Source organism: Trachurus trachurus (assembly GCF_905171665.1).
Source record: "Trachurus trachurus genome assembly, chromosome: 10".
Lineage (NCBI taxonomy): Eukaryota > Metazoa > Chordata > Actinopteri > Carangiformes > Carangidae > Trachurus > Trachurus trachurus.
Genome location: NC_139894.1, coordinates 18,951,639 through 18,978,928, shown reverse-complemented (window position 1 = coordinate 18,978,928; position 27,290 = coordinate 18,951,639). Strand labels below are relative to the sequence as shown.

Below are 27,290 nucleotides of genomic sequence, written 5' to 3'. Positions count from 1 at the left end.
GAGTGTGAGGTGGCCACACAGTATTATGGGTGACTGACTGAGCCCTAAAGTGGGCCCCATTCTTACTCAAACAGGGCTCCTTCCTCCATTCCTGCTTTTCCCTCCTTATCCTCCCCTCACTGCTGCCTCAGTCACTTTAGAGGTGATGAGCCTGAGCTGTTTGTTACCGAGATCTGCCGACTGCTCTCAGAGACTTTCTGTCACAACAACCACTGTTTAGTGTAATGTATGTTTCATTTAAAAACAGAACGGAGGACAGAGACTGAAAAAAGAAAAGAGGGAAAGAGAAAAAGACAAGAGAACAGAAGAAAGAAAGAAAGAAAGAAAGAAAGAAAGAAAGAAAGAAAGAAAGAAAGAAAGAAAGAAAGAAAGAAAGAAAAGTCTACCCTCTGGTTCTGAGCTATTCCAGTCTGGATCACTGCTTCACATCTGGCTTCCATTGAGGGAGGGATTGGGTTGCACACACTCTTCCCCAACCTCTCTTATGTGTGAACACTCAACCCACACACGTGCATGTGACTAGACATACATACACACGGCCTCTCTCACTCTTTCTCTCTCAGTTTATGGGCACTGGACCCTTTCCCACTCACATGGTTGTACATGAGTTTCCCCAACACCAGGAATCATGTTACAAGGTCACTATTCCAACAACTTACATTACCTAATATTAATTTGCATCAGGCTCTATATATAGTTTAAAAACAAATTGAGAGAGAATACTCTAGTCTTCAATGAGCAAATGTGACAAACTGGGAAGACAGCAGACAAAGTAGATAAACACATCAGTGGCCTCTCTATGAGCTTACAAACAGAACTAGAGCCCCTGAATGAAAATCAATATAGACCGGAGCTGTGCGCAGGAGGATGTTCTCACGCACTGGACATAGACTTGTGCCTGGTCCAGTAATGAGCTCAACAGTCTTAAATGACTGTAATACTATAAAACCATGCGAACCAGGTTTCTACTTCTTCCATTCATATTGTGTATGTGTACAGTCGGTTTTGATTTTTTGACATCACACCTGTGTAAGTTGTATGGACTATGACTGAACTCCCAACCTGTTACAAAACACAGTTTAATGATTCTTGTTTTCCTCATACTTTAGTCAGTAGTTCATGCATGTTTCATCTACTTCTCACTGAGTGATCTCACCTCCAGAAACTTTCTACCCACGCTCTGGTTTATCCTGCTTGGCTCTACATTTATATTTCTCTTTTTTATTTTCCTATTCCACAACCACACCCTTACCAACTTCTTCTCTCTTAAGCATTTCACTGCCCACACCCACCCTTGGCACCCTCCCTCTTCATTTGTTGTTGTTAAATTGACTTAGGGACCTGGTAACTATGACAAGAGAAGACTACCACATCCCACAGTCTGTGAGCCAAGCAACATATGGAACAGAGACAGTAGAGACAAACAAATCAGTTGTCGTGTGCTGACAGAAACATGGAGACACTGAAAAAGAGGAAGACGGAACGAATGGATCTCATATGCTACATGTGTTGTGGTACAGAATCCATACCACAAATGTGCCTGGAAAGAACCTGAAAAGTGTAAATCAACTTTGACATGACATTTAGAAACATCGACATGTTTTTTGTGATTTACAGGTATGCTTGTGTATGTGTACCTGCTTGCCGGGGTCCTCTCTTCCTCCTGAAAGCAGCACCAGACTGCAGTGCCTCCAACAGGCCGTCCATGATACCAGTTTCATCGTCCTCTGCAAACACAACATCAAAACATATCAGTAATGCATCTGCAAAATCTAAATCAAATGAACATGTGGAGGCATTTAAATCTAAAGTTTTATTTATATCTCTTTCTCTCACACACATGCGACCCATTTTTCTCAACCATGTTATTTTAAATCAATAGCTTTACCTGATTTACAGGCATTTTCTTTCTCAATAACATTACTGTAATTGGTGGTTTTGCTAAACCCTCCTCCTATTGGTGCTCCTCTCAGACATGCCGGCACACATGTGTGCAGCAGTGGTATTTACCAGCCACATGGCCACTTTAGCAAATTAGCTATATTAACCCAGATAGGCAGTGACCTAGCTCAGCTACTGTCAGTGCTAGGGGGTAAACACTGTACTCTGAGGGACACAACCTCTACAACACAAACACACCCTTACTGGGAAGACACGCCCACTGTAATCAAATCTGCACATAAACATAAAAATATTGCAAAATGAGTAATTATGGTTTCTGGTTAGGAGGTAGTGACTGGAAAGGACCCTGGTATATGGGGGTTTGTGTGTGTGTGTGTGTGTGTGTGTGTGTGTGTGTGTGTGTGTGTGTGTGTGTGTGTGTGTGTGTGTGTGTGTGTGTGTGTGTGTGTGTGTGTGTGTGTGTGTGTGTACGAGCACAGTTTGTTTGGGTGGCCTTATTGTTTCTGTGTTTGTTGACATCCACATTCTCTGCTGTTTCAGTGGCTGGTGGCCTTCAATCACAGAGGAGGGAACCAAAGCAAAGGGGGGTCATACTCTATGGCAGTGCTGCTGTGTGTACATGTGTGTGAGTGTTGTCATGACTGTTTTTTGGGCAGGATTCATTCAGTGGCACAGCTCAGCGCACAGGCAGATGGTATTAATTATTTCTATTTGAACCTGAAAAGAGACAGAGGGGTCTGGATAAGGGGGGAGTGGGGCTGTAGGGGGGTTAAAGGTTTATGTCGTCAACTCCCAACCCCCCAACACAAACACATATAGGTCTTCTCACTCACACACACACGCACATACAATATTTAATCCTGCGGTAAGCCATGAAGCAGATGGCCAATGGTCTCGCCTGTCACCTCAGAGAAAGTCTCTGTCCTACACTCCCCTAGCCTTGCACAGCTCACGTACACCCCTCAATGTTCATGTCCTGGAACTGCACAGACAGTTCAATCTGATGTAGGCCATGTTCTTCTCCTTCCGGGGAAACACATCTGGCACATTTCCACTTACACTAATCACATGCTTGGCTTAAACCACTGGTGGAAGGAAGCACACAGACACACAAACCTATTTGTGAAAAATACACTGGAGGCAGGAGCGGGACCACACAATGACCTAATGTGTATAAAAACAGGCTTATTGTTGACCGACTGAACTTCCAACTAAAAGTAGACAGTCCTGAGGCCTGTGCACTCTATAACATCATACAGTACATAACACTCAAACCCTTTTTATGTCAGGGTGACCTAGGGCATGTTTGATGAAGCCATACACAAGTCTTCTTTCACAGTGAACTTACAACATTTGGTTTGTTATCAAAGATACCAGTGTTAATAATGTGGGAATCATTAGATCATAAATCATAGATTTGATAACAATACACAAGTAGCATGTGCTCTTGTTAATTAATGAGTTTTCTATGGAGTAGATACTTTATTGACAGCCAGAACAAAATCAATATTGAACTGGCCTCAAAAGCTTTGCTGGTCAAGTCAGGCCCAGGATAACAATGCAGCACAAGTGCACAACACACAAACATCAAGGTATTGCCTGAAGCAACAAAGCACATAAGACGGATTAATTAGTGTAATAGCATTAGATCATGAGCTTTTGAAGATGTCTCTTTGGATCCGATCCACATTGGAATGTGCAGACACACCATGCTATCTGGTGCACACACACACATACACACACGCACACACAGGCAAAGAGAGGGAGGACAGCATTGTGCGTGGAGCAACAGCATCCCTAATGGTTGTTCACACAATAACAGGACACAAATGGAAAATTTTACAGAGATGAAATAATCAGCATGGGGGGGGACAGAAAAAAGTAAGTAACAGAAGGACAGACAGTGTTCAGCTGAGTTGAGAACAGATTTTCCCATTTTCTTAATGTGTCATGATTGTGCCTCTCCTTCACAGCCGCCTGGGGTAAGACATCAGGCTACCCGAGCTTATCCCATCTGATCCCCTCTCTCACCCTGTGCCTTTCTCCTCTGCTCCTCTAACCTAATTTTTCCAAGAGACGACAACACAGTCTAATCCTCAAGAGAGCATCTGCTGCTCCACTCCTCCTCCTCCTACCCTCCCCCACTCTACTCCCTTGCTTGCTCTCTGAGTGGAGCACGAGCACTCCCAGTGGCAGTTCCCATACCAGCAACTGTGTGGGTGTGTAAACCAGACATGCACACACCCTTTCCCACTTACAAAGGAACAAGCCTCAGACAATCTTTTACAGGCGGTACTGACACCTAGCTGTAGAAATACGGAATAGTTAGTTTCCATGTAGCTTTGGCATACATCCAGGAATGAAATGTGTGTATGACAAGCAGGGATGGATTTTTCCTTACAGTAGGAAAGAGCATCTATCAGATCAAATTACATATACAGTACGTTCTTACTTAAACCACTGATGGTAAATATGGACCTTTGGCTGTGGCATCTGCCAGTCTGGCATGCTGAATACTGGCCTTTCATGTTTCACAGGACTCTACTAATGTGAATAAATTAATTCCTAAAAGATAAGTAATAATCTAATTTCCTAAAAGATACTAAGTAAAAATCTACAAAGACTAACAGAAGTGTGTTATTCACAAAAGCCATAATCACATGCTCAGCACATGTGAGGCTCCTCTGAAAGAGCGTCTGTCTGTCTGGCTCACAGAGGAATGACAAGGCCACAAATGGCAAACACACAGTGACCTTCCAGGCTTTAACCAACAACTGGGATATTATGTTTACACATTCAAACCGTTCATGAGATAGTATGGGTATGTGAGTAGAAGAGTGGGTAATAGAAAGAAAAAAGGGAACCAGGAAAACTGTCAGCGTGCGAAAGACTGGTTGCTGAAAACAACCATTGTTTAACAACCATCCAGTATGAGGGTTATACACAAATGTGGAACAAAGACCAGGTGTGTGTATGCCAGATTTGTGCGTGGTTGGATTTAAATAGGGGGGTGTTGAATGACTCCAGGCCCAGGGATAGTCAAATACGCCACCTGTATGTAAATTATCTCTAGCCCACTAACGCACATACACACATCTTTGAAGCACTATTATGTTCCATTCATGCATGCCTCTAGAGAGTGAACATGAAACCCGACTACCACGCTTTCTACCACAAAATGTCTCCTCCATACTTTTAACACCGAGATGCAATATTCCAAGTGAAGTGCTGTTTCTTTAAGTGCCCTTTAAATGAACGACAGACATAGGGGGAGGGAAAAGGGGAAAGAAAGAGGAGGGAGTGATGGAACAAAAGTAAGGAGAGAAGAGGAAAAGCCAGCTGGAACATGGAAAACTAGGAAAAAGGCCAAAAAGAGTTTTTGCAAAAGAGGTTCACAAAACAGACACACACATACACACATGCAGAGCACAGACACACTTTGGCTAACACAAAGTTTCTGCGACACATAGGCAAAGAAAAACAGACACATTCACTAGAAAAAGACACAGTCACTTTGTCACACGCACACATACACAAATACACAAAGACCCAGTGCATCGGGGTTGTGGTAAATTTTTGACTGCAAAGTCCCAAGAGAATCTGAGTGGAGCCAAAGAGAGGAGGAATGTACAGAAACTAGGTCACAGTCTAAGAGAAGGGGGGAAAAGTGTCTGAGCATAAATGTGTGTGTCTGCAAGGCAGGATTTAGGTTTTAACTGTGTGTATACACGAATGATACGAGTGAGAATTTCTGTGCGTTACATAGAACAATACACTGCCAGCTCTGTTTCTAAGTAAAAAAGCATCTCATAGAGGGTAAGAAATATGTTTGTGGTGATAAAGAGATTTAGGCTTCCTTTGAATTCTCTTATGGAAACAAATCTCCTTTTCAGCAGAGGAGTGAAAAGAGGTCACACAGTACATCCTCAGTGCCATCACTTTCTGTGAAGCTCTGTTGTTACTTGCTTACTTAAAAACACGGGTCATCTAGATTAGATTAACTCTGGTCTACAAATATTCTCTGACACACACACATGGACAAACACACACACAGGCACATATTCCACAGAAGTGTGGACTCTGACTGCCCCCAACTGGAGTCTCAGGGAAATACAAAGTGCAAGATGTGGAGTGTGCTGCTCTCTCTTTCAGTCATATGCAGCAGGTAAAGTGATATGAAACAGCAATTGTGACCTGCGTTGATGTCAAGGAGCTTGTTCTTCTTTTGTTTCTCCTCCTTCTCCTTCTCTGCTTTTTCCCTGGCCAGCTTAGCCCTCTTGATCTTCTCCTCAGCCTCCTTCCGTTTCTGATTCTCCTTCACTGCTTGCTGTAAGGGGAGTAAGAGAGATGGATGAAACATCAGATGGTGTTCAGGCAAATATAGATTGAGCATATCAGTGTGGATAATTAATATTATGTTGAAAGTGATTCTTTGAAAACAAAGTCAAAAAAAGATGCATCTGCTGGGTGTTTTTGTATGTAAATAAAACTTCGAAACCAGTGGATGGCGGTTATCCACAGTAACTGGAAGAACAAGTTACATCCTGCAGGAACCCTCACAAATACATGTATAAACTGATAATATAATGGAGTCACTCTCTGTCATTATTATGTCAATACTAACAGGTGTACATGCCGTTTTTTTCACATCCTGGTTTGACATTTGTCTTTCATCTACCATTTTGTTCCCAGCTTTTATGTCTGTCTGAGAAATAATGTTTTCTGAAAGACTAAAAGCCACCACAAAAGAGTTGACTTTGTTCACATACATGCAAAAATAGTCACACACCTGGAACATATTTTTGAAGGTGTTGAGGTCACCAAAGAATTCCTCTGCAGAGATTTTTCTTGGGTCAAAGACAAAATATTCTCCCAGGTCAGCGTACTGCTTCTCCATATTCTTATGCATCATATCCAGCTTTTCATACTCCTTATGGGCACTGACTACAAAACTGTGGAGACGTGGTGTTAAGGAACATAGAAACAATTTCTCTATCAGAATAAGACATCGAATTGAAAAGTTGAGAAAACCTATAAATTGAATTTCTGTATCCAGGAACTGCTGAGCAATTCAATGAAATACGCTCTTGAATAAGAGGATATGGACATCTTTTCTGCAAAGTGGTCCTTGTCATTTTGCGGAGGAGGGAAGGTTTCCAGATCCTTTTCCATGGTCTTGATCTGACGTCCCATCAGCTCTATGTTCTTCTGAATTGTCTCTGCAGAAACTGCAGGGAAAATAAGGAAAATATAGATGACATAGTGTGTCTTCATACTTGGCATCCACATAGCTTATAATGGACATAGAATATGTTGTTTTTTTCATATGACTAAGCATGCCACTGTGAATACGAGATCAACAGATGATTCTGCATGTTGTATCAACAAGGGCATTAAGACTGGTCACCATGGATAATGCTCGGTTGGTCAAGAGATGTACAGTATACAGGTCAATTATACGTCCTGTGTACCTCTGCTGGCCTTTTCCACATGGATGAGCTCATCCGGAAAACTCATGACTTCGGGATACTGCTCCTGGCACACATCAGCCAGGAAATGGAGCAGTGTCTGCTTCAGATCCGCTGATTTTGTGTCGCGCAGCTGATTGGAAGAAGGATTGATTAAAAGAGGATAGACTGAGGCAATTATTCAAAAGTTTTTCAATGTCCTCAATGTGTTTTTCACGCTTTCCTGTTTACAGTAATGTGGAAATGGATGTGTGAGCCTGTGCACATATCTGTTATAAATACTAAATACAGCAATGAGAGCTTTTATTAAATAGGCAAAAGGGAAGAACTTGCATACTCTTGTCTATGTAGGCATTTTCCTGCAGACATAAACTCTTCATTCAACTATATAACATGGAATAACCTGTAATAAGAACAGATTCTGTGTTTGTTTAGAAGGAGAATCAGATACAATTCAGTGAAAATGTGAAACTTTTACTCTTGTGGGGCCGTTTCGGATTTACTACAGTACATGTCAGCATGTCTACAACTTGACCCTGAGAAGTAAACAACATGTAACACTAAATGCAGTTCTAGTCCAAGCGTACTGTTTGTGTGTCTGTGTCTGTGTGTGAGTGTAGTATGTCTATGCCTCATCTCACACCTTGCACAGGTATGATACGGTGAAGCCGAACGCTTTTCCATTGCGTGAACCAGCGTTCATGTAATTTCCAACGAGAAGGATGATCTGCATTAGCTTGGCGAACGTCTCGCTTTGCCTGAGCTCCTCGCATGCTGCTGTCACTGAAACCACATCTGGCTTAATGTTGTTCAGCTGCTCCTCAAACTGCAGCCTGAACAGGATGGACTGAAGCCGTGGGGTCAGTCGCTTCACACTGGACATCTGGGGAGAGAGAAAAAATGGGTGAAGGATTTGAGACCCACTCCTGGGTTTGGTCTTTGCCACTATAGTTAGAGTGTGTGTGTGTGTGTGTGTGTGTGTGTGTGTGTGTGTGTGTGTGTGTGTGTGTGTGTGTGTGTGTGTGTGTGTGTGTGTGTGTGTGTGTGTGTGTGTGTGTGTGTGTGTGTGTGTGTGTGTGTGTGTGTGTGTGTGTGTGTGAGTGAAGGGGATTTCATCCATTACTCACATCTTCCACAGTTGAACAAAGCACTCTGTGTTTGACCCCATGAGGATGTTCTATGTCTAACACACTGACAATGGTATGACTTTATGTCACCACTTTATCATTTCCCATGCCTCATTTACCATTTATCACACTGATTTCCTTGCTAGGTATGTGGGTAAGTCATGCTCAAGTCAGCAAGGGGTTTAAACTATTTCTCTTTTTAAAAAAGGACAAATAATAGTGCTATTTTATGCGTGTCACTCCTCACCACTACTCCAAACTGTTCAGACTCAGCCAGGTCATCATATTCATCCTTCATCTCTCCCAGGACACTCAGCTGCTCTGATGCTGGTAGTTGTTTGATCAGGTTCTACATGGTAACAAAAAAAAAAGACAGAATATACATGACTGAGATGGCATGGAAACACTTACCGTATGTTTGTGCCACTTACCGTATGTGTCACAAACTAATCCTTCACAAAGACATGGGTCTATACAAAATACAAAGGCAGACTGATTGACCCTTGAAAGAAAACGCCTCTTGGTTACTGAGCAGCAACCTCGAAGTGGGCAGAGACTCAATGACTTGCTGAAGGACACATGAAAAGGCTGGAGAATACTTGCTGGGCACTTAGCTCCCTGTAAATTGGTACATTGGTAGGAGTATTTGGCTGCTACAGCCTCCAGTCAGAGAGCATGAGATAATAAGTGGATAGGAGATATTTACTTTTTAACTTTAAGAATGCTGTATACATACATTGCAGAGTGGTAGAGTGTTAGGAACAAACACAAACAAACGACCGTAATATATCAATAACCATACCAACTGTATGTTGTAATATTAATTACCAATTTAACGGAATGTATGCAAAGGCCGTAGAAGTGAAATGACATCCACTCCTTTTAAACAGTAGTCTTTTCCCTATCCCCATTACTACTGTATTAGCACCAGATTATCCAAACCTGTAATCTGTACAAACACAATGACATTATGAGCTACCTGCATTATACACTGTCCATTAACCTCTACTACTCAACTATTTTTCTCTGAATTACACTTGTAGAATCAACTACACTGTGTTATTAAAAAATAGAATGAGAAAAACGAATTGTTGATTGTAGGCTGCCCTAGTGTGACACTTAAAGCACAGTGTTCTCATCATTTTCATAATTCCACAAATAGTTACAGATGGGTAAAAATAGATTTTCCTTTAAAAGAGACCTTGTATACAGACACCAAGGCAGATCGTAGTTGTTCAGTACCTGAACCAGGGATTCTGTCAGGATTTTCTCATCGACCTCCAGGACGGCATCCCTGATCTTTTCATAGGGGACACGAAATGATCCCAGGAAAATGGCTGCATGAGCAACACAAACATAAACAGTACAGTTCAACTGGGAGTCGGTTGAATATAGTTTATTGCTAACATTTACTTGCATGGTTTCAAAGGTGTGATTTTTTGCTGGAGGACTTACAGAGGTTCTGTGAAGTCTTGGCATCAAGGATCTTCAACTCCTTCACCTTCTTCTTCTGCCCCTGCTTCTTGTCGTCTCCGCCATCTTGCTCCTTTTTGGCTGATAAGAGTCATTTGGAGGGTGATGGGAACAGACAGAGAAAGACAGAAGAAAGGGGAGACTTTGTTAGAGATCACAATTCTTAGAAACTTTCTAAACGCATGATGATTGGTACTGCTGGATATGAATAGAAATACTGTTGCATAGAGGGACAGTGGTGAAATCAGTGGGTTCTGTAAAACAATGAGAAGTGGGTTAGAGGGATGGAGAGAGGGCCTGTAATGATGGCTATAAAAACTGACGGACTTGGCATGGCCTTCACTTTTTCACTCTCCCCTAACTGTATGGTGTCATGGAGGTGTGAGGATTATTGTATCAGTAGCCTGAGGTAAGGCTGAACCACAATGAAATGGCTGTAATACTAGAGGAAAGATGTCCCTAGTGTGTGTAGGTCTAGTAAATATGGACCGACGTTTGTTAGCTGAAAGCATTTAAAGTTTGCAGTCAGCTTACACACATACACGCATAGATATACAGTACATTCTCTTACACACACACACACACACACACACACACTTGACAAAAACACTTCACATTAACATGCTCTGACAAGGTCAGGATTGTGACTGTAAGGATGTGTCAGTACGTGGGGGGAAATGCTCTCTAGATGAGAATTAGGAGTGAAAGATGAACAAGCACATGGGCTTGACCACATAACAGCCCACTGTACACAGACACACCAGAGCTAAGGTCAGCGGAGCACTGGATGTCACAGTTGTTTATTTGCCAATATCATCAAACCACTCTCGCTCAATTTAACATAAATTCGAAAACGAAGCACATATGATATCTGTCATGATCGGACTTCAAATTATTAGTGGTAACAAAAACTAAAAACAACCATTTAGTCATGTACAAAGTGTGTATGCCAAACATTTTCTGGTTACAACTTCTGAAATGTGAAAACTTTTATTTCATTTATATCATAAATACAATGTTTTTTTCCCCAGGTATGAGGCAGACCGAGCCTCATACCTGCCCTAAGAGGCATGGGGTAAATAATGCACCAGGTATAGTCTTAATAATATGTCTCAGTCTGAAAACAGCTCTACTCGTGCACTGAGTACAAATAAATCCTGCAGGAAACAAAGGACTCAGCCATTTCTCATCCCTTTGTACGGCATCCGTTTGGCAAAAAGTACAATAAACACAGGAGCTTGTTCATTTTTCTCACATACATCTGTTCCTCTTTTTCTATTTCTCCGAGCATGACTTTTATCTTTACTTGGTCTCTCTGTGGCCTTGTCCTTGTGTTATCTTTGTATAAACCAGACAGGAACAGGGAACAAGAATTACTGTCTGGAAAGCAGCCAGACACAACGCTGCCTGGTACAGCATATAAAGTATTGAGTATGCGGAGCCTCTTAGTCACTTGCTGTCTGAAACACACAAACAATATGAATCAAAATACGTCCCTGTGCACGGAGCCACCCACCTGTTTCCACTGCCTGGTAATGACCTCATGAAATTACATCACAAGCTACAATTAAGTTGCAATATGATCTGAAAAATAATGACAGCATGCTATGGAGACAGGCTGACTTTTACTTATTGCATCTACCAGAGTTACTAATATCTGTTGTCCATGAGGTTCACCCTCAGCTCTCTACTTTGGATTTGTGGCCTATTTCATATATGTCAGTCATTCCTCAATCTTTTCTCACAATTCATCCACCTTCGACTGCAGTTTGTTAGATTAGTGATAAGTAGTCTCACTCAGGCAGCAACACTAAGTATTCTCTAGCCAGTCACGGAGACGGCCACAGCAGCATAACAACTCATTCATCCATCCGTCCATCGCTCCATATGTCCCGTCAAACAGTGTTTTGTCTCGATGCGAGAGGCCAATCAGTCGGACAGTGTCCTCTCGAGGCCCAGGCCTCTTAATGAGCTGCTCATCTCTCCATTAAGCCGTTCATTCAGAACACACACATACACACAAAACAGCCAGCGAGCTGACAGTGGCCTCAATAAGTCCCATTGTTTCACTTAGATCAGATTCAGCTTTATGAAACTCCACTCTCACAATCAACCATCACTTGTATCTAAAGTTTGATCCAAACTTAAGGGAACAACATAACTTTTACTGTTTGCATTTCTGTTGTGTCAGATTAATCTGTCATGTCTATCACTAACATGCTTCAATAATTCTATTGTGTGTCCAGCACTCCAGCCATAGACCCTGCTGAGGGCAGGAAATCACAACAGGAAGTCAACCATTACACACACACACAGGGTAGGAAACTATCAGGACATCTGAGAGGAAACAACATAAACACAGCTGAAAGATTACGGGGAAAAAAACAAACTCAGATGTTTATTTGTGGATGCAAGTCACTTCCACTGAGGATGGAGACACAAACAGGGAGACTGATCATGACAAAATAATTCATGTCAACAAAACGGAGTCATAAAGAAAACGAGGAGGGACCTAGTGAGAGAATTATATATCTAAAAGTAATTATAATGACATCAGGAAAGGCTTAACATCTTCACACCCTGTGTACTTGTGCTATGACAGAAACATGTTAGAGTGAAGCTGTTTATCTTATCTCTCCTAAGAAGCAACAGTCCAGTCAGTCTGGGACTTAGTGACCTAGTGACAGCATCATGTCACTAGGTCAGTGTGTGCGTGTGTGTGCAGCTCAGAGAGATGGAGAACTGGTGAGGGAGCATGTGTGTGTGTGTGTCTGTGTGTGTACATCCGTGCTGTAGAGCCAGCTGCGCTCCAGCCAATGGGATCAAGCTTAGCTATGTTGACATCATGGCTGATTCATAAAATGGGGTCTGGTGTTCAGATTGTAAAATGGCTGCTCTGTGGTTTCCACATGCACACATCATTTCATTTATGAGCTGATGGCACCTCTAGTGGCGGCTATGGAGCATTACACCATGTTAAACTTAGTCATTGTTGGGGGAGGAGAGGAGATGACAGAGGCAGACCACATGTGTGAATAGACACAGACACACACGCAAGCACACACACACACACACACACACATATGTAAAAATACTCCAACACACTTGTGGAGTGCTGACATCTTAACATCCACATGTTTTATCGTCCCAGCTGCTTTTTTGTTAAACCACCACACAAAGAAGTATCCTTTTCTGGGAACAAATCACTACCACCCATTTTAACACACACACACACTTCTTTTCCTGGAACACCTCCCCCTCGTCTCCCCAACAGCTGCTTGGCACTGAGAAATAAAAAAGGGGGGGTTGTGTGTGTGTGTGTGTGTGTGTGTGTGTGTGTGTGTGTGTGTGTGTGTGTGTGTGTGTGTGTGAGTGTGTGAGTGCACTTCTGCACAAAAACATATGTGTGTGTCATGAAAGAAAAACTAAATTCTTCCATTTCAGACTTCTGGTTTCAATTAAAAAGAAAAGGGTAAAAAAAAGAAAGTGAAAGAAGGGAAAAAAGGAGAGATGGAGGGGGAGAGGAGGCAGAGCAGGGGTACAGGGCATCATGAGGAGCCAAGTCATGCAGAGGTCTCTGTCAATATGTAACTAAGCGTGTGCGTGTATGTGTGCGTGTGTGCGTCCTTGTGTGTCTTCCTGCACAAAGAGGAGTCTGTTTATCAGTCAGCAGACCTGAGTGAGTCCTTCACCCCCCTCTCCCTCAATCCTACTCTCTTCCTCTCTTGTTCCATCTGTCCTTAAAAGGAGAAAATGTGTGGAGGGGAAGGTGATGGAAAGCCAGGCTTGGAGAAAGAAGAAGAAAAAGACAAAGAAAGACAGATCAAAAGAAAGAAAGAAAGAAATATAATTAGGAGCACAAAGAGAGATACAAACAAACAGAAGAAATAATGTATGGTACATGTTCATCCCTGACCATTTTGAACTATGGCCTCAACTCAAATAATAGTTTCAGTCCTCTCTCAGGAGGCACGGCCTCCTCTCTTTTCTCTTTCTTTTTCACTCTTTTCATGCAGTCTATTCATCCAGTCATCACCACTCCCTGCTTGTGGAACGCTACAGTTTATTTTTAACCCACTAAAAGCTTTCAGATGATGTACTCCATTGTGTATCTGTGGCACCGAGAGTGCTTTGATGGGCCCTCTGGTGGCAGGACAGGGGAAAAACACAATATTAACTTTATATAACTTCAGACTAACTTTTTTTCCATTCAGCATTCCAGGGCTGGAGATTGTCTAAACTGGAACAGAGCGGAGGGTTTATAGTTTCAACATCAATATCTGTGGGGTGAGCAGTTCTCTGGAAAAAGTTGCTGAGGTTGCTCAAGAGAGAGAACCACACAGAGACACAAACACATCTTGTGCCAACTTTTAACATCAACAAAGACTAAACACATTTCAGGGAAACTTAATAAGAGAACATGTTTTTGGCCTTAGAAAGTTTACTTTAAGAAAGCTGAAGTATTGGTACTAAGACACAAAGGAGAGAAAGAATGGGAGGGGAGGGGGGGGCTACATTTCTTTGTCTAAAGTAAACAGAAGGCCAAAACAGTGGCAGACAGAAGGACAGCTGTAGCTTTGGTCCCTTTAAACTTTAAATGTCCAGCATGCTGTCACTCTTAAAATACGAATGTGTATGTGTGTTGCTATGTAAGCGTGTTTGACAGAAGAAGAATAAGGGGGTTTCCACGGTAACCTCGGGTCTGAAAGAGCCCCTTCATCCTGTTTTTCACTATGAAAGGAAACGGGGAGAAAAGATTCCTGACTGTGTGTGTGTCTGAGTGTGTGTGCGTGCATATGCATGTGTGTGTATGTGTGATTGTGTGAAAAGGACCAGATGGCAGGGTGGGGCAGGGAGGAGGGGGGACTGGGGCAGGATGTGGGAAGGGCCAGGATGCAGGGGGAGGGATAATGGGCGTGGTTAAGTCCTGCTCACTTGCGCTCCCCTGGTGTATGAATAGCGCAACTGCAGCTGAAATTATCTGAACTGGTCAGATTAGTTATTAGAAATTAGATTTTAACACTACATTTGCTTCAAAAGCACAAAAACACAATCACAAAAAAATACTCAATATCTAAACCTAAATTATTCAGAAAATCTCTATGATTAAACTTTGTTTTAATTAAATAGAAAAAAGGGCACTGCACTTCACAGTTTTTGTTTCTCATTAGAAGTTTCAAAAAACTTTTTTTTTAATTTCTTGCCTGTTGGAAAACAGTTGTACTGATGTCAAAACATCATTTTTACAAGAACTGGTTTTATATGAGATACAATTAGATATATAAGGACCTGAGATTTAATCTAAAATGCACATCAAATAAATCTGGGTCTGTGACAACACAGCATGTTGTCTCATTAAGGCCCAAAAGAAGCATTTAATGATCAAATAAAAGGTATTTTTTGAGAAATTTGACTTATTAAGTATTACTAAGTATTACTTAGTCCATATATTAAAAGTTACTCAGTGAGGAGATACTACAAACTGGTGCTCTGATTTATTTTATTTTGGTCATATTTGAATGACAGACAACTTCTGTGTATTTCATGCTGAGACACAATATTCACAAGCACACTATACTACAAGTGTAGCCTATAGATTAAATTGTTTTTTATTTAGATACACTGGCTACAGGAGGCACAAAGTGTGGGTGCTTCAGTGAGGTTACCGTTTATATATGGAGCCACAGTGCCCTCCACTGGTGAAAGTGGTGTACTGCTGTTATATGGTGGAAGTCAAATCCACACCTGGATACCCTGTTTATTACCTTCACAGCCTGTCTCCTTCACCATTCAAGGTGTGTGCATGGATGTGTATCAGGGGAGAGAGAGACGGAGAGAGGAATAAAAGCAGAAATAAAGAATAAACTGCTTGAGACTGTGTTCATGTGACAGTTTAGGTGGTACAAAAGGAGGGTGGGGGAACAACACACCTGCAAAGAGTGTACACAAGTGTTTGAAGGGGAATTAAGGGACAGAGGTTTGGAGGCAGTGTGTCCGTGTGTGTGTGTGTGTGAGTGTTGTTCTCTCAGGGCCATTCTGACCTCCCTCTGCTCTTCTGGCCATGAAGGTCTTCAGCGATGACGCACACACGGCACGTACCGGCATCACTGATGAGACACACATACACACACACGGAGTATGCTGCCTGCATTGCTGATAAGGTGCACTACAGTCGACACACCGACACAGCACTACCTTGAACTCGAATTCGCACTTGCTGAAACCACACAAACAGCCTATAAATCCCCATAGCAAATAACAGAGGACACAGACAGACCTCCCCACCACACACACACTCGCACTCACTCACACACACACTCAGAGAGAGGTGAACCGCTATGGTGTGCTTATTAAATCAGTCCTATATCAGCCAGTCTCCTTGGGACAGCAGTAAAGATTTACTACAGCAATTACACTGGCTAATTACAAGGAGGAGAGACAGAGGGAGAGGGAGAGGGAGAGGGAAGGGGGAAAAAGAGAAGAAAATCAAATCAAAAGGAACAAGAACAAATAAAGGTGCAAAAACTAAGGCCACAAGAAAGTAAATAAAAAGGAGAGAGATAGAGAGAAGTTAGTTTAAAGGACAAAGACGATGAGGATGTGACCTTGAGACAGAGACACCTGAGCCTTGAATCAGGTACATGGAGACAACACAAAAACACAAATGTTCAGTGTTCAACTCATAAACCGGCTGTGTGTGCGTGTGTCATCATGTGTGTGCGTGTGTCACTGACTGAGTGACTCACTGAGTATGTCAGTAGTTTTTCTGTGGTACTCTGGTAGTCAGTGTGGCGCTTTGGTGTTTGTTATTCACAGTGTGAATGTCCTTGACGCTGCTCTGGCCTTCACAGCACAATGCTCCCTCTACGGGGAGGAGAGTGAATTACATCATTAAGCAGGCTTGCTCGCTGTTATTATGAGTGGTATCAATCAACCCTGATCCTTGTTCCTTTGCTGTAAAAAAGGCACGCGGTGACATTTGCAGCCAATTAACATACTTCATGTAAGTGTGTGTATGACACTGACTGATGAGATTAGTGTTCTTACAGATTTGTGAAGGTCTGACAACCTCAAGGTCTCTCATTGAATATAACCTATAAGAGAGTGGCAATTAACATGCGCTAATAACTTCATATTTAACCGATCCCCTTAAGGAAATACACCTTTCACTTTCACCGTACATTTTATAAACAATGGGAGTCCAAATGAAATACAGGTTTTGGAGCTAGTATTGATTCAAGGTCTTGCACATCTTGGACACTTCATCATGTCAGATGCTTGGACTCAGGTCATGCAGCTGAGTGTTGTTGGTCTCGCTCTATACAGTGCCGGCTGCCTGCCAAATGCACTGACATTTCGCTGAAAGTCAAGTCTACTGTCCACCCTGACCCCTTCTCTGACATGTGCACAACCATGCAAAAAGTCTCATTTACATGAGCCCTGAGGTAGAAATGAAAACTTATAAATTGGGTTTCTATCTCAATTAAAAAGTTAGATGAACTGTAACACACATGCACCCCATGAGGCAAATTTTGCCCTGGGCAAAACGGATTAGGTGAAGCTCTTCTGTCAGCCTTCCAATATTCATTATTACCTTATAGAAAGATAGCAGGGAGCGAGTGGGTACAAGAAGGACCAAGAAAAAAAGAGAGTGCAAAAAGGGAGCATGAGTAAGAAATAGAGAGGCACTTTATGAATACAAGCAGTTCTGACTTATGCAAAGCAAAATAGATGAAAGGAGGACTGAGAAAAATGGAGGTCTACACGGTGTCATGCCATGGAGGACAGTTAAAAGCTAGTCGCAGGGCTGGAGCGCACACTCATCCTCTGTTAATCCCTGAGCTTCTGTCCTCTCGTCTCCAACCATCCATCCCTTCGCTCGTCTTTATCTCTGGTTCAGTGATGAGTACAAAGGAAAGCACTCACTCATTTGCGGCCGCCACCGCCCACCCCCCTCCACACACCCCCTGTCTCTTGGTGTCTTCAGGCGAGGCTCGCAGGCCTGATTAGCAATTGTGACTTGACCGCATGGTGGAAAGATTGGCACACATGTACAAACACACGCGGGAGCATGTCTTCACACACACGCACACACATGCACATGTACATTACATACACACATTTGTTGCAAAGAGAAGGACAAGAGCCAGTTTTGCTAGGTCTAATAAACCCTTGGGCAAGACCCAGGGAAACCGAGGGGGCCAGAGAGGAGGAGGGAGTTTTGCCTTTTCTAATGTCAGCTATGGCTCGCAGGAAACACACATACACAGACACTTGAGAAAGTGTATCTGTCTGGAGGCAGAAGATTGGGCTGTTTTCTGGTGCTTGTCACTATGGTTGTTTTCTTTTTTTCTACAGCCAACATGCTAATATAACCGAGAGGAGAGGAGAGGAGAGGAGAGGAGAGGAGAGGAGAGGAGAGGAGAGGAGAGGAGAGGAGAGGAGAGGAGAGGAGAACAAGAAATGATGATACATACTGGAGGATGGATAATGAGGATAAGTAACAAAGTAGAGCAATTGGGAGGAGAGGCAGTATTATGGAGGAGAAATTGTGGAACAAAAAGGATGATATCGTTTTTTTAGAGAGTTGCGAGACGAAGCTTCGTTGTATGTGTACAACGACAATAAAGTTGATGGTGAACAGGGTAAGAAGAAAGAAAAAGGGAATGAAAGAACACTTCCAGTATAAGACTTTGCCTGAAATATGATGATTAACACACTAGACAGGCATACACACATCTCTGTAAACACACAGACCCAAATGTCTCCCTTTGAACTGGAATTTGGTGGATTTTGTGAACAAATGTGCATCTTTGGAGCAGCGGCCAGTGGAGTGATCCGGCTGCCATCCATACTGCTGAGAGCACAGTAAACATTTCTTTGCAGTGGTGTATGTGAACCCATCCTGTGTTGCAAATACTAGGAAACGACTGCAGGTGTTTGAAATACATCAATAACACTGGATCATAGTCAAACTAGGTAGCTGGAGGGGGATGACAACTATGATCTGGCAACCTCTACCTTTGCGTGGGAACCTGGGGAAAAGTCTGTCTCATCAAAAGATCTGTTGGAGTGCTGCAGGGTTTCCAGTTTGTGAAATCAGTCCCCACTCCCCCCAACCAAGAGAAAAAAAACCCTCCAACCCCCAAAATAAACTAAACAAGAGAAATAGATATTTAAACAGAGAGACAGGCACACAAATCCTCTCCTAGAACATCTGTCTGCTGGCCTCTCTCAGGAATTGGCTGTAGTTGGGGCTAGACAAAAATACACACATGCGGGCACACAAAGCCACAAACAAAAACACACATACACAAAAGTACACACGTAATCCCACCATGTGCTTAGTGAGCCAACAGGGGACGTGTTGCCAATCAGACAGCTATGTGAGGCTGGGCGAATGAAAACAATCAAGGAACAACACAAAATATGGCTCAGAGACTGGCACGTGTTTGTGTGGTGTGTGTGTGCATGTGTGTGTGACTGTGCACACACACGCACAAATATACACACATACGCCAATCAGAGACAAGACTGTGTTCACCCAATTCATTCCGAGAGGGACTTTGTGTGAGATTTTCTTGCTCCTGTCTTATGATTGATGGTAAGAGTGGCATATCCAGGAAAATACCGTTTTAGGATTCTCATAAATCCTGCACACACGTCATTGGACGAAAGGGTCTGCAAAATGAATACATGTATTGTAAAGATGATTCTTTGCACTTTAGAGCCACTTCCATGTTCAGCATCCGTGCTGACCTGGATGTGATTTGTTTTTCTTATATTATTTAAACCATAGAGCAGTAGTGTCTGTAATCTTTACAGTGACAGCAGTGACTGCAATGTTATGCTTTAAACATACAGTATTACCCAAAACTATAATAATAAAACACACAATTATATATAACAGAGTTTGTAAGTTGTGACAATATATCAACAGAAGGCTCCCAAAAATGTTGTACTACAAGGCAGGTGTAGCTTTTTCTTTATTCTACCTGTTGTTTGTACTTTGGACCTGTGACCTAGCATGTGTGTGTGTGTCTGCAGAGCTATCGCTCCTCTCACTGTCTTGTCTCTTCTCACGGCTCAGTGAGTGTGTCAGTCTGCATTGGTCCTCTTTCAGAAGCTACTGAGAGATGGCAGCGCCATTAAAATTTAACCCACTATCTTACCACTCACCGCACACTGACAAGCGAGGGAGAGAGAACGGCAGAGGTAGCCAGGCAGGCATACAAGGAAAATACAAGCATGTATCAAACCGCAGATATGCACACACATGCAACCGCACACGGAGACGCAATCTCTTCCCCGGGAGTCAGTCAGACGTGATAGCGAGAGATGGGTAGCGACGAAGCGAAAGATCCTATACAGATGGAGAGTAAAGAATAAGATGGGACAGATCACTGCTTGAAAACCACACACATCTCTGATGCATAGGCGGCCATGGAAATGAGTGGCATCAATTCAGCGTGGGGAAATGGAGAATGTGTATGGGCTTTATGTCCTATCAGTCTGCGCTATCCCCCTCTCTCGAAATCCACACTTTCTATTACTTTCTCCCTCATCAGCTCTGGCTTCTCACTCCTTCACGGGCAATCCTCCTTTTAGTTTTCCCCTCTGCTTTCTAAATCTATCACTCTTTGTGTTCAATTTTTTTTTGACACACAGCTTTTTCATTTTTCCCCTGTTGTCTCTCCTGCTCCGTCTTCTGTGCGAGTAGAAACCACTCTCTCTCTGTCTCTCTCTTTCTGTTCGTGCCCTTTTCTGCCCCAGTGGAGTGTTGGATAGCAGGCAGAGCTGGGAGGCCTATGGTCTCTTAATTAAGAAGCAAGGCGGAACAAGGCCACAGTTAACAAGGACACACACTCACATACACACACACACACACAGGCACATTTCCCTTGCCTTACTTGTAAGGACCTGCGCTGTCTACAGGCCCCAGCACTAAAGTTAACTATCAGCAACACGAGCCGGACCAACCTGTTACCTGTACCCTCTGACACCGATGTGGACCTCACAGAGATGGAGACATGAGAACAGACACACACAGACACACACACACACACAGACACAGAGATGTGCACACAAGAACTCAGGCGATGCTCACAAAGAAACAGAGGACTCGACACTGTTCAAGCCAGTTGCAGACACACGGCCTCACACTCTCTCACACACATACGCACACACAATTTCCTCTTCTTTCACACATCACAACACCTAATCAGAGGCTGAGGACCTGGGTTTTAAAATCTGCGGGGCTAAGACTCAATCAGCTAGTGCAATCAGACGCAGACACACACACACACATACGATGCTGCAATTACACACAGGGACAACACACACGTAATAAGCCCTGAGCTGACGGACGAGAGGAAGGCCATGATATTATTCAGTCTACCTCATCACCACTGTAACCACACACACACACACACACAGGAGGCGGGATGGAAGTAGCTATTTTGAGAGCGCGTGCGTCCATTCTCTGCGAAGGTGACTTTGGGCTGGCTGGAGTGGTAATTGGGTACACATACAAATGCCTTTTTCTTCCTCTTCCCCACGTTCGCTCCAAACTCCCCCCTCCACCCCCCCAACCCCTATTCCTCCAACTACGCTCCCCCTCTTTCCTTACAACAGCCCCCGAACGTGATTACATTTCCGACATGAGTGAGGGGTGAAGAGAGAGAGCAGTGGAATGAAGAAAAAGTGAGAGAGACAGATGACTGACTTGAAAAAACAAAGAGAGGAAAACAGGTCTTGCACTTGAGGATACAAAAAAAAATACAACAAACAAAAAGAGGAGGAACACAAATGCATGGACACACGTGCTACATTAGCATTTGCACCATGTACACAAAAACACCTATGTACGCATATATATCATTTACTCTGCAGGGGAGCGAGGCAAAGCGGAAAATACACAAAATGTCACTCAGACTGTCACCCTGATCTTTTCTATTGAGACGTACGCAGACACATACATGGCGCAATGGCCATCTCATTTCCTCAGACAAGTGACATTTTCTCTCTCTCTTCCTCTTTTTCTGTCTTTCCTTCTTTACTCCGTCGCTAGACAAAATTAGCATTCCCTTCCTTTCTCTGCCTCTCCCTCCCTTGACGGCTGGACAAGAGGTGAGGACCACAGGGACGGAGGGAAGGAGAGAAGAAAGAGAAACAAGAGGAAAGACGGGGACATAAGAAGGCATTAAAGAGAAAGACGAAAAAGCCTGAGAGAGACGCTAAGACAAAGGAGCAAACGGAGTGCAGAGTGTGACAGACAGAGAAAGAAAAGAGAGAGTCAGACAAAGACAACAAGATGCAGCGGAAAGGCAAGAGAGAGAAAGACAAATACAGCAAGTGAACTGGAGAGAATAAATGAGGGGGGAAATATACCCTCAAGGGATTCATATCACCATGACAACCCTTTCCTGTCTCCTTTGCTGTCCAGTTGCATGATGAACTCCGGCTACTTTAGCAGACCTGAGCATAGATCAAATATCCATTCACTATCGCTGCCTGATAATCAATCTGTGTTGAAACAATGGGCTGTAATAAGTTCAAACTTACTTTTACTAAGTCGTTTCAAACTACACATGCATTTGGAGAAACAACCAGGAGAATGTGCATCCTTTTAAATTAACAGCTGGACAATCATGGTTGAGCCCACTTTGTTTATTCTGCGCGAGTGCACTCCACTTCGTGCATGTGGGCAGGTGCATAAATCTGCATGTGTGCATGTTTCTACAGGGACAGGATAGAGGGCCCACAGAGTATAATTAAAAGGCAGAGACAGAGTCCTTGGGAACGACTGCAGCAAGAACTTTATGGGGAGAAGAAAAGGGGAGGGAGACGCAGAGAGAAACAAGAAAAAAAAGAAAAAGAAAACTGACCTTTAAAAAACACAGAGAGAGACCGAGAAACAGTGAGAGATGAGAGAGGTGTAATAGAAGATGGGATGGTGGGAGATAGACTGAATAAGATTATGCTGAATTGGACGTGAGGACAAAAAAGTGAGAGAAGGTGCAGGAAAGGAAACATTACTGCACTTAGTTGTTTGTGAGGAAAGGAGAGCAGAGGAGAGAGACAAAGAGAGGGAGAGAGGGACCGCGACGGTGAGAAGGAGGAAGCGAGAGAATCCTAATCAGAAATCTGAAGAACAAAATAATAAGGCTGGCTGACAGCAAATGTCAGCTCAGGGAGGGTGGCAGATGGAGGGGGGAGAAAGAGAAAGACAGGGGAGATAGAAAAGAGATACAGAAAGAAGGGAAGAGGGAGGAGAGAAAAAGAACAACAACAAAAAAACATTCAGAAGGAGACAGGTGGTGTTGGAGTGATGGAGACACTTCCCCACCACTGCTCCCTACAGGAGGAAGGAATACAATCTTCTGATGCTAAGACGCAACACCTCGCCAGGAAAGATATTCCCCATCTCCCATTGGAGGGAAACTGAGCCACCGGGTCAGGGGGGTGAATCCTCATATGAGGTGTGTAAATTCGTGTGCCTATACACACACAAACACATTCACTGCCTGGATGAGAAATGTTGCCCTTGAGCCAACCTTGACTGCTGTTTCACTCTGGCTAAGCCTTGCTTTAATTCCCAAATCAAAAGCCATCTCTTCCTCTCTTCCCACATAACTTCATCATGACTTGATGAGACAGAAGCCAAGTAGTCTCTCACAATGCTCTCGAGCTTTTCTCTTTAGCTATTCAGTTGTAGTTCCAGTCTTTTTCCCAGGGATACATACAGCACAAAGAAAATAAGGGGGAAGCAGATCTGTGAATGTAATTATTATCTCCAATGTCTTCAATTCTTCACCCCATTCCCTAAACCAAAAACCTGTAGAGTAACCAATCGTTAATGATGAGAATTTTAAAAAACTGCAGTGAAATATGTCCATTTCTAATCTACAACTCCATAATTCTGCTATTTAAGTGACTGAACTTTGGTCACAGTCTTTAAAATTTAAATACTCAACTGTGTCAAGAAGCCAAGCAAAAGTCAGTCACGAATTAGATAATATATGCATTGTGTCAGGGTGAAAATGAACAATGTGAATCTTAAAAGCAAATCATACTTTAATGAGTTAAAGCGTTCTTTTAAGATCACCTAAGGTCAACGGGGCACAGCCAGGGTTATTCAGAAATGAAAATCACAGATTCCACCATAGTCGTATGCTGCACAACGTTTCAGGCTTCAGTCTGAATGGTCACACATCCATTTGTTCCATCCATTGGTTATTAATGTGCTGCACTGAACTTTGCTTTTGCTCATGCTTCTCATTTCTCACCAGCCACGGCCGATTTTTCCATTTAATGACAAGTGTCACACACTAATTGTATCAACTGCAGGTTATTAACACTAATTTCATGAGCTTGTTAAAAGACCAAATCAAACACTTGGCTGTTGCCTGGTCAATGCAAACTGCATTATTTAAGCTGGATCAACACGAGAAGAAACTTCACTCTATTTGTTCTGATATTTCAACAGATTGTAGTCATTTTCAGTTCAGAAAGACATAGAGAGTGACAGGTAGACAGCAGCCACTTACTGTAGTAGTCAGGTGCAAAACAAGTGGCTGGATAACCCCACAGTTTTTGGGGTTTTACATGTAAATCAATATTTTAATTCAGAGCTGTGAAGCTTCATCATTAGCAACTACCATATTCAGAATTGATAAACTACTGAATGTAATCATGTTTTCACTATGAAGGTGAGTTCATATACTGAATACTGATCATTTCCCACTAACGCTCAAACCAGGATCAGCAAAGTGACATTTGAGGGTGAGATACATTAACACATGCTAGTGGAAAAGAGCAATTTTCTGCAAACAGGTTCAGATATGCTACATTTGTTCCAAATTACAGTGGAAAGCAATGTTCATAGGATGCTCATTAAGAAATGTGCAAATTGAATTTTAATTACATTTTCAAGCGCTTTTGTCTTTCGAATAAACAACGTGGTTTAGTGTGAAAAATACTAAAATAAACTAACTTGGGCTTTTCCCTCACAATTGTATGCACAAATGGAATCAGGTAGGAAACAAAGTGAACAAAGATACAAAAACTGATTTTATTTAACCTTATTTCATACGGATTTGTGATAGACTCAGAAACTGAAATGGCTGAAAAACTGCAACACTTACATTCCCCTTCTAACTTTATTGACTCAATGTTGATTTGTAAATATGAGTGGCACGTGGATATCTTGATTCAATATATGATTCCTGTTTAGTACATGCTGACATTTGGAGTAAGGATTAAATGTGTAAAGATATTATGGATTTCTGCTAGTGATGGAAATCTTGACAATTATCTCAACTTTGACTGGAATAATAACACATGGTCTTCGCTGAGCTGCAGGAAGGTCAAATACAGAAGATGGAGGTTATCAACTACTTAAAAAGCTGTCCCTGCATTTCCCATAAACCACGGTTTCACCATCACACCTCAACCGTCTTCCCTAGTAAGGACATCTTCCCAATCACTTGTTCTCTCGCTCCTTCCCTCCCCTCATCTCTCCCTCGCTACACCCAGTGAGTAATGGCGGGAGCAAAGGATAGTGGCAGAGAGCTATAAAAGTGTAATTTGCTCCATTTTCCTCAGGAAACCAAATTCACTTTCTGTCCTGCGTTACAATCTGTTAACATTCAGATGGCCAGCATTGCAGACAGCGCATTACCCGCCTACACTCGCTACTAATGACCCTCACGCAGAGTGCACACATACACACACTTCGCAAGCAAGGAGAGCAAGGACACACAAGCAATAAGTGTATGAAAAAGTACAAAGTGTGTTCGCGTATATGTGCATGTGCACACGCAGACGCACAAAGACTCAAATTCCAGTTGTAATGGACTGAGAAAGGGCATAGGAGGGAGCGAGAAAGGAAAGAGAGAGAGATTATAAACAGAAAAAGGTAGACAGAAAAGAAACTCTGTCGAGAAGCTAAGCACGTTTCTCTCTGAATTAGATTAAATAACTTGTTCAATCTCACTCCCGGAGAAAGAAAAAAGAACTCTCTCTGCTGCCCTACAAGCCTTTCTCATCCTCTAATCTGTTTCTCCTCCCTCTTTTACTTCCCTTCTTCTTGCTCCTCTGCATAACTCTCCCAAACTCTTGTTCCCTTATTCCATCCCTTTGTTTCCCTGCGCATCACTTCCATGCCTGTCTCTCCTTCCCTAACTTGTTCACCAATTCTCTCTCACACTCTCATCATCCCACCCTCACAGCAATCCTTTCTCTCTTTCTCTATCCCTCTCCTCCATTTCCACCACTCCACTCTCAGGGAGCTAATAGCCTCCTCCTTTGTTCTTGGAGAACAGCGGGGAACAATGGCGGAGTGGGGCTTGTCGTTGTGGCAACAGGCATGAGACAAGAGAGAGAGAGGGAGGGAGACAAAGAAGAAAGGCAGAGAGAGAAAGAGCAAGCACAGAGGGGATGCTGGTTGTTAGCCGGGCGGCAGGGAAGCGAGCGCTGGCTAATTACACTCGTTTCTATGCACACCGCAATTAAACCCTGATACACACACACACACACACACACACACACCGCCCGCGCTCAGAATATCCACCACCAGCCACACATACACACTCGCTCTGCAACATCAGAGAGAAAGAGCAAGTAAGAGAGGAGGTGGCAGAGAGGCAGAAAGGGGGAGGCTGGGAAGGGGGAAAAAAAAAGAAATGACAAGAAAAGACTGAGGCTATTTTAAATCAATGCTACTGTTCTCTCAAGTAGCACAGTAAAAGTTCATTAAACTTCTAGCTCAAACAAAATCAGCTTCATCAACTCTATTTAAATACTGCAAGTTGACATTAAAGTATTAGGTGGCTCAGTGACCTAATCACACCCACACATTCTTCACCTTAATCTAATAGTCAAACACCAGAGAACAGCTAACCAACAGTTGCCGTACTGTCACCAGTTGGCCTCACTTTCAATACCCCATCGCATTAATTCTTCCCTTTCTTTTATCAGTAGTATTCCTCCCACTCTCCATGTACCATCAGTTCATCTATATCCATCTAATCAGCTCATCTGGCTCCATCTCTCCACAGGATGATCTCCCTCTCTCCAGAGATGAAGAGATTTAACTTCACACAAATTAACAAAGTGGGAATAGCAGAGGGAGTGAATGAGAGGTTGAGATAAATGCGAGCGAGAGGGAGCAAGAGAGATGAAAATGTGGGGTGGGGGGGGGACTTACATCCAGGTCACACCACCCTGTAGGGTAGAACTTATCCTCTGTCTCATAAACACCCCTTCGCAGCTCCCTTCATCTCTCTCTATCCGTGCCCTAACACTTTTTTCCATTAAC

General features: G+C 42.9%; 1 protein-coding gene across 1 annotated transcript in view; it reads right to left on the bottom strand.

Moving 5' to 3' along the window:
- Window positions 1-27,290, bottom strand: part of diaph1 (diaphanous related formin 1) — a 101,351-nt gene that overhangs the window by 9,226 nt on the left and 64,835 nt on the right. The window contains exons 17-25 of the mRNA XM_083980237.1: window positions 9,953-10,051; window positions 9,740-9,834; window positions 8,745-8,846; window positions 8,014-8,253; window positions 7,374-7,503; window positions 7,007-7,130; window positions 6,692-6,857; window positions 6,097-6,229; window positions 1,638-1,727 (exon numbers count right to left, since the gene is read on the bottom strand). Coding sequence (XP_083836363.1) covers window positions 1,638-1,727; window positions 6,097-6,229; window positions 6,692-6,857; window positions 7,007-7,130; window positions 7,374-7,503; window positions 8,014-8,253; window positions 8,745-8,846; window positions 9,740-9,834; window positions 9,953-10,051 — 1,179 coding nt within the window. The remainder of the gene's footprint in view (window positions 1-1,637; window positions 1,728-6,096; window positions 6,230-6,691; window positions 6,858-7,006; window positions 7,131-7,373; window positions 7,504-8,013; window positions 8,254-8,744; window positions 8,847-9,739; window positions 9,835-9,952; window positions 10,052-27,290) is intronic.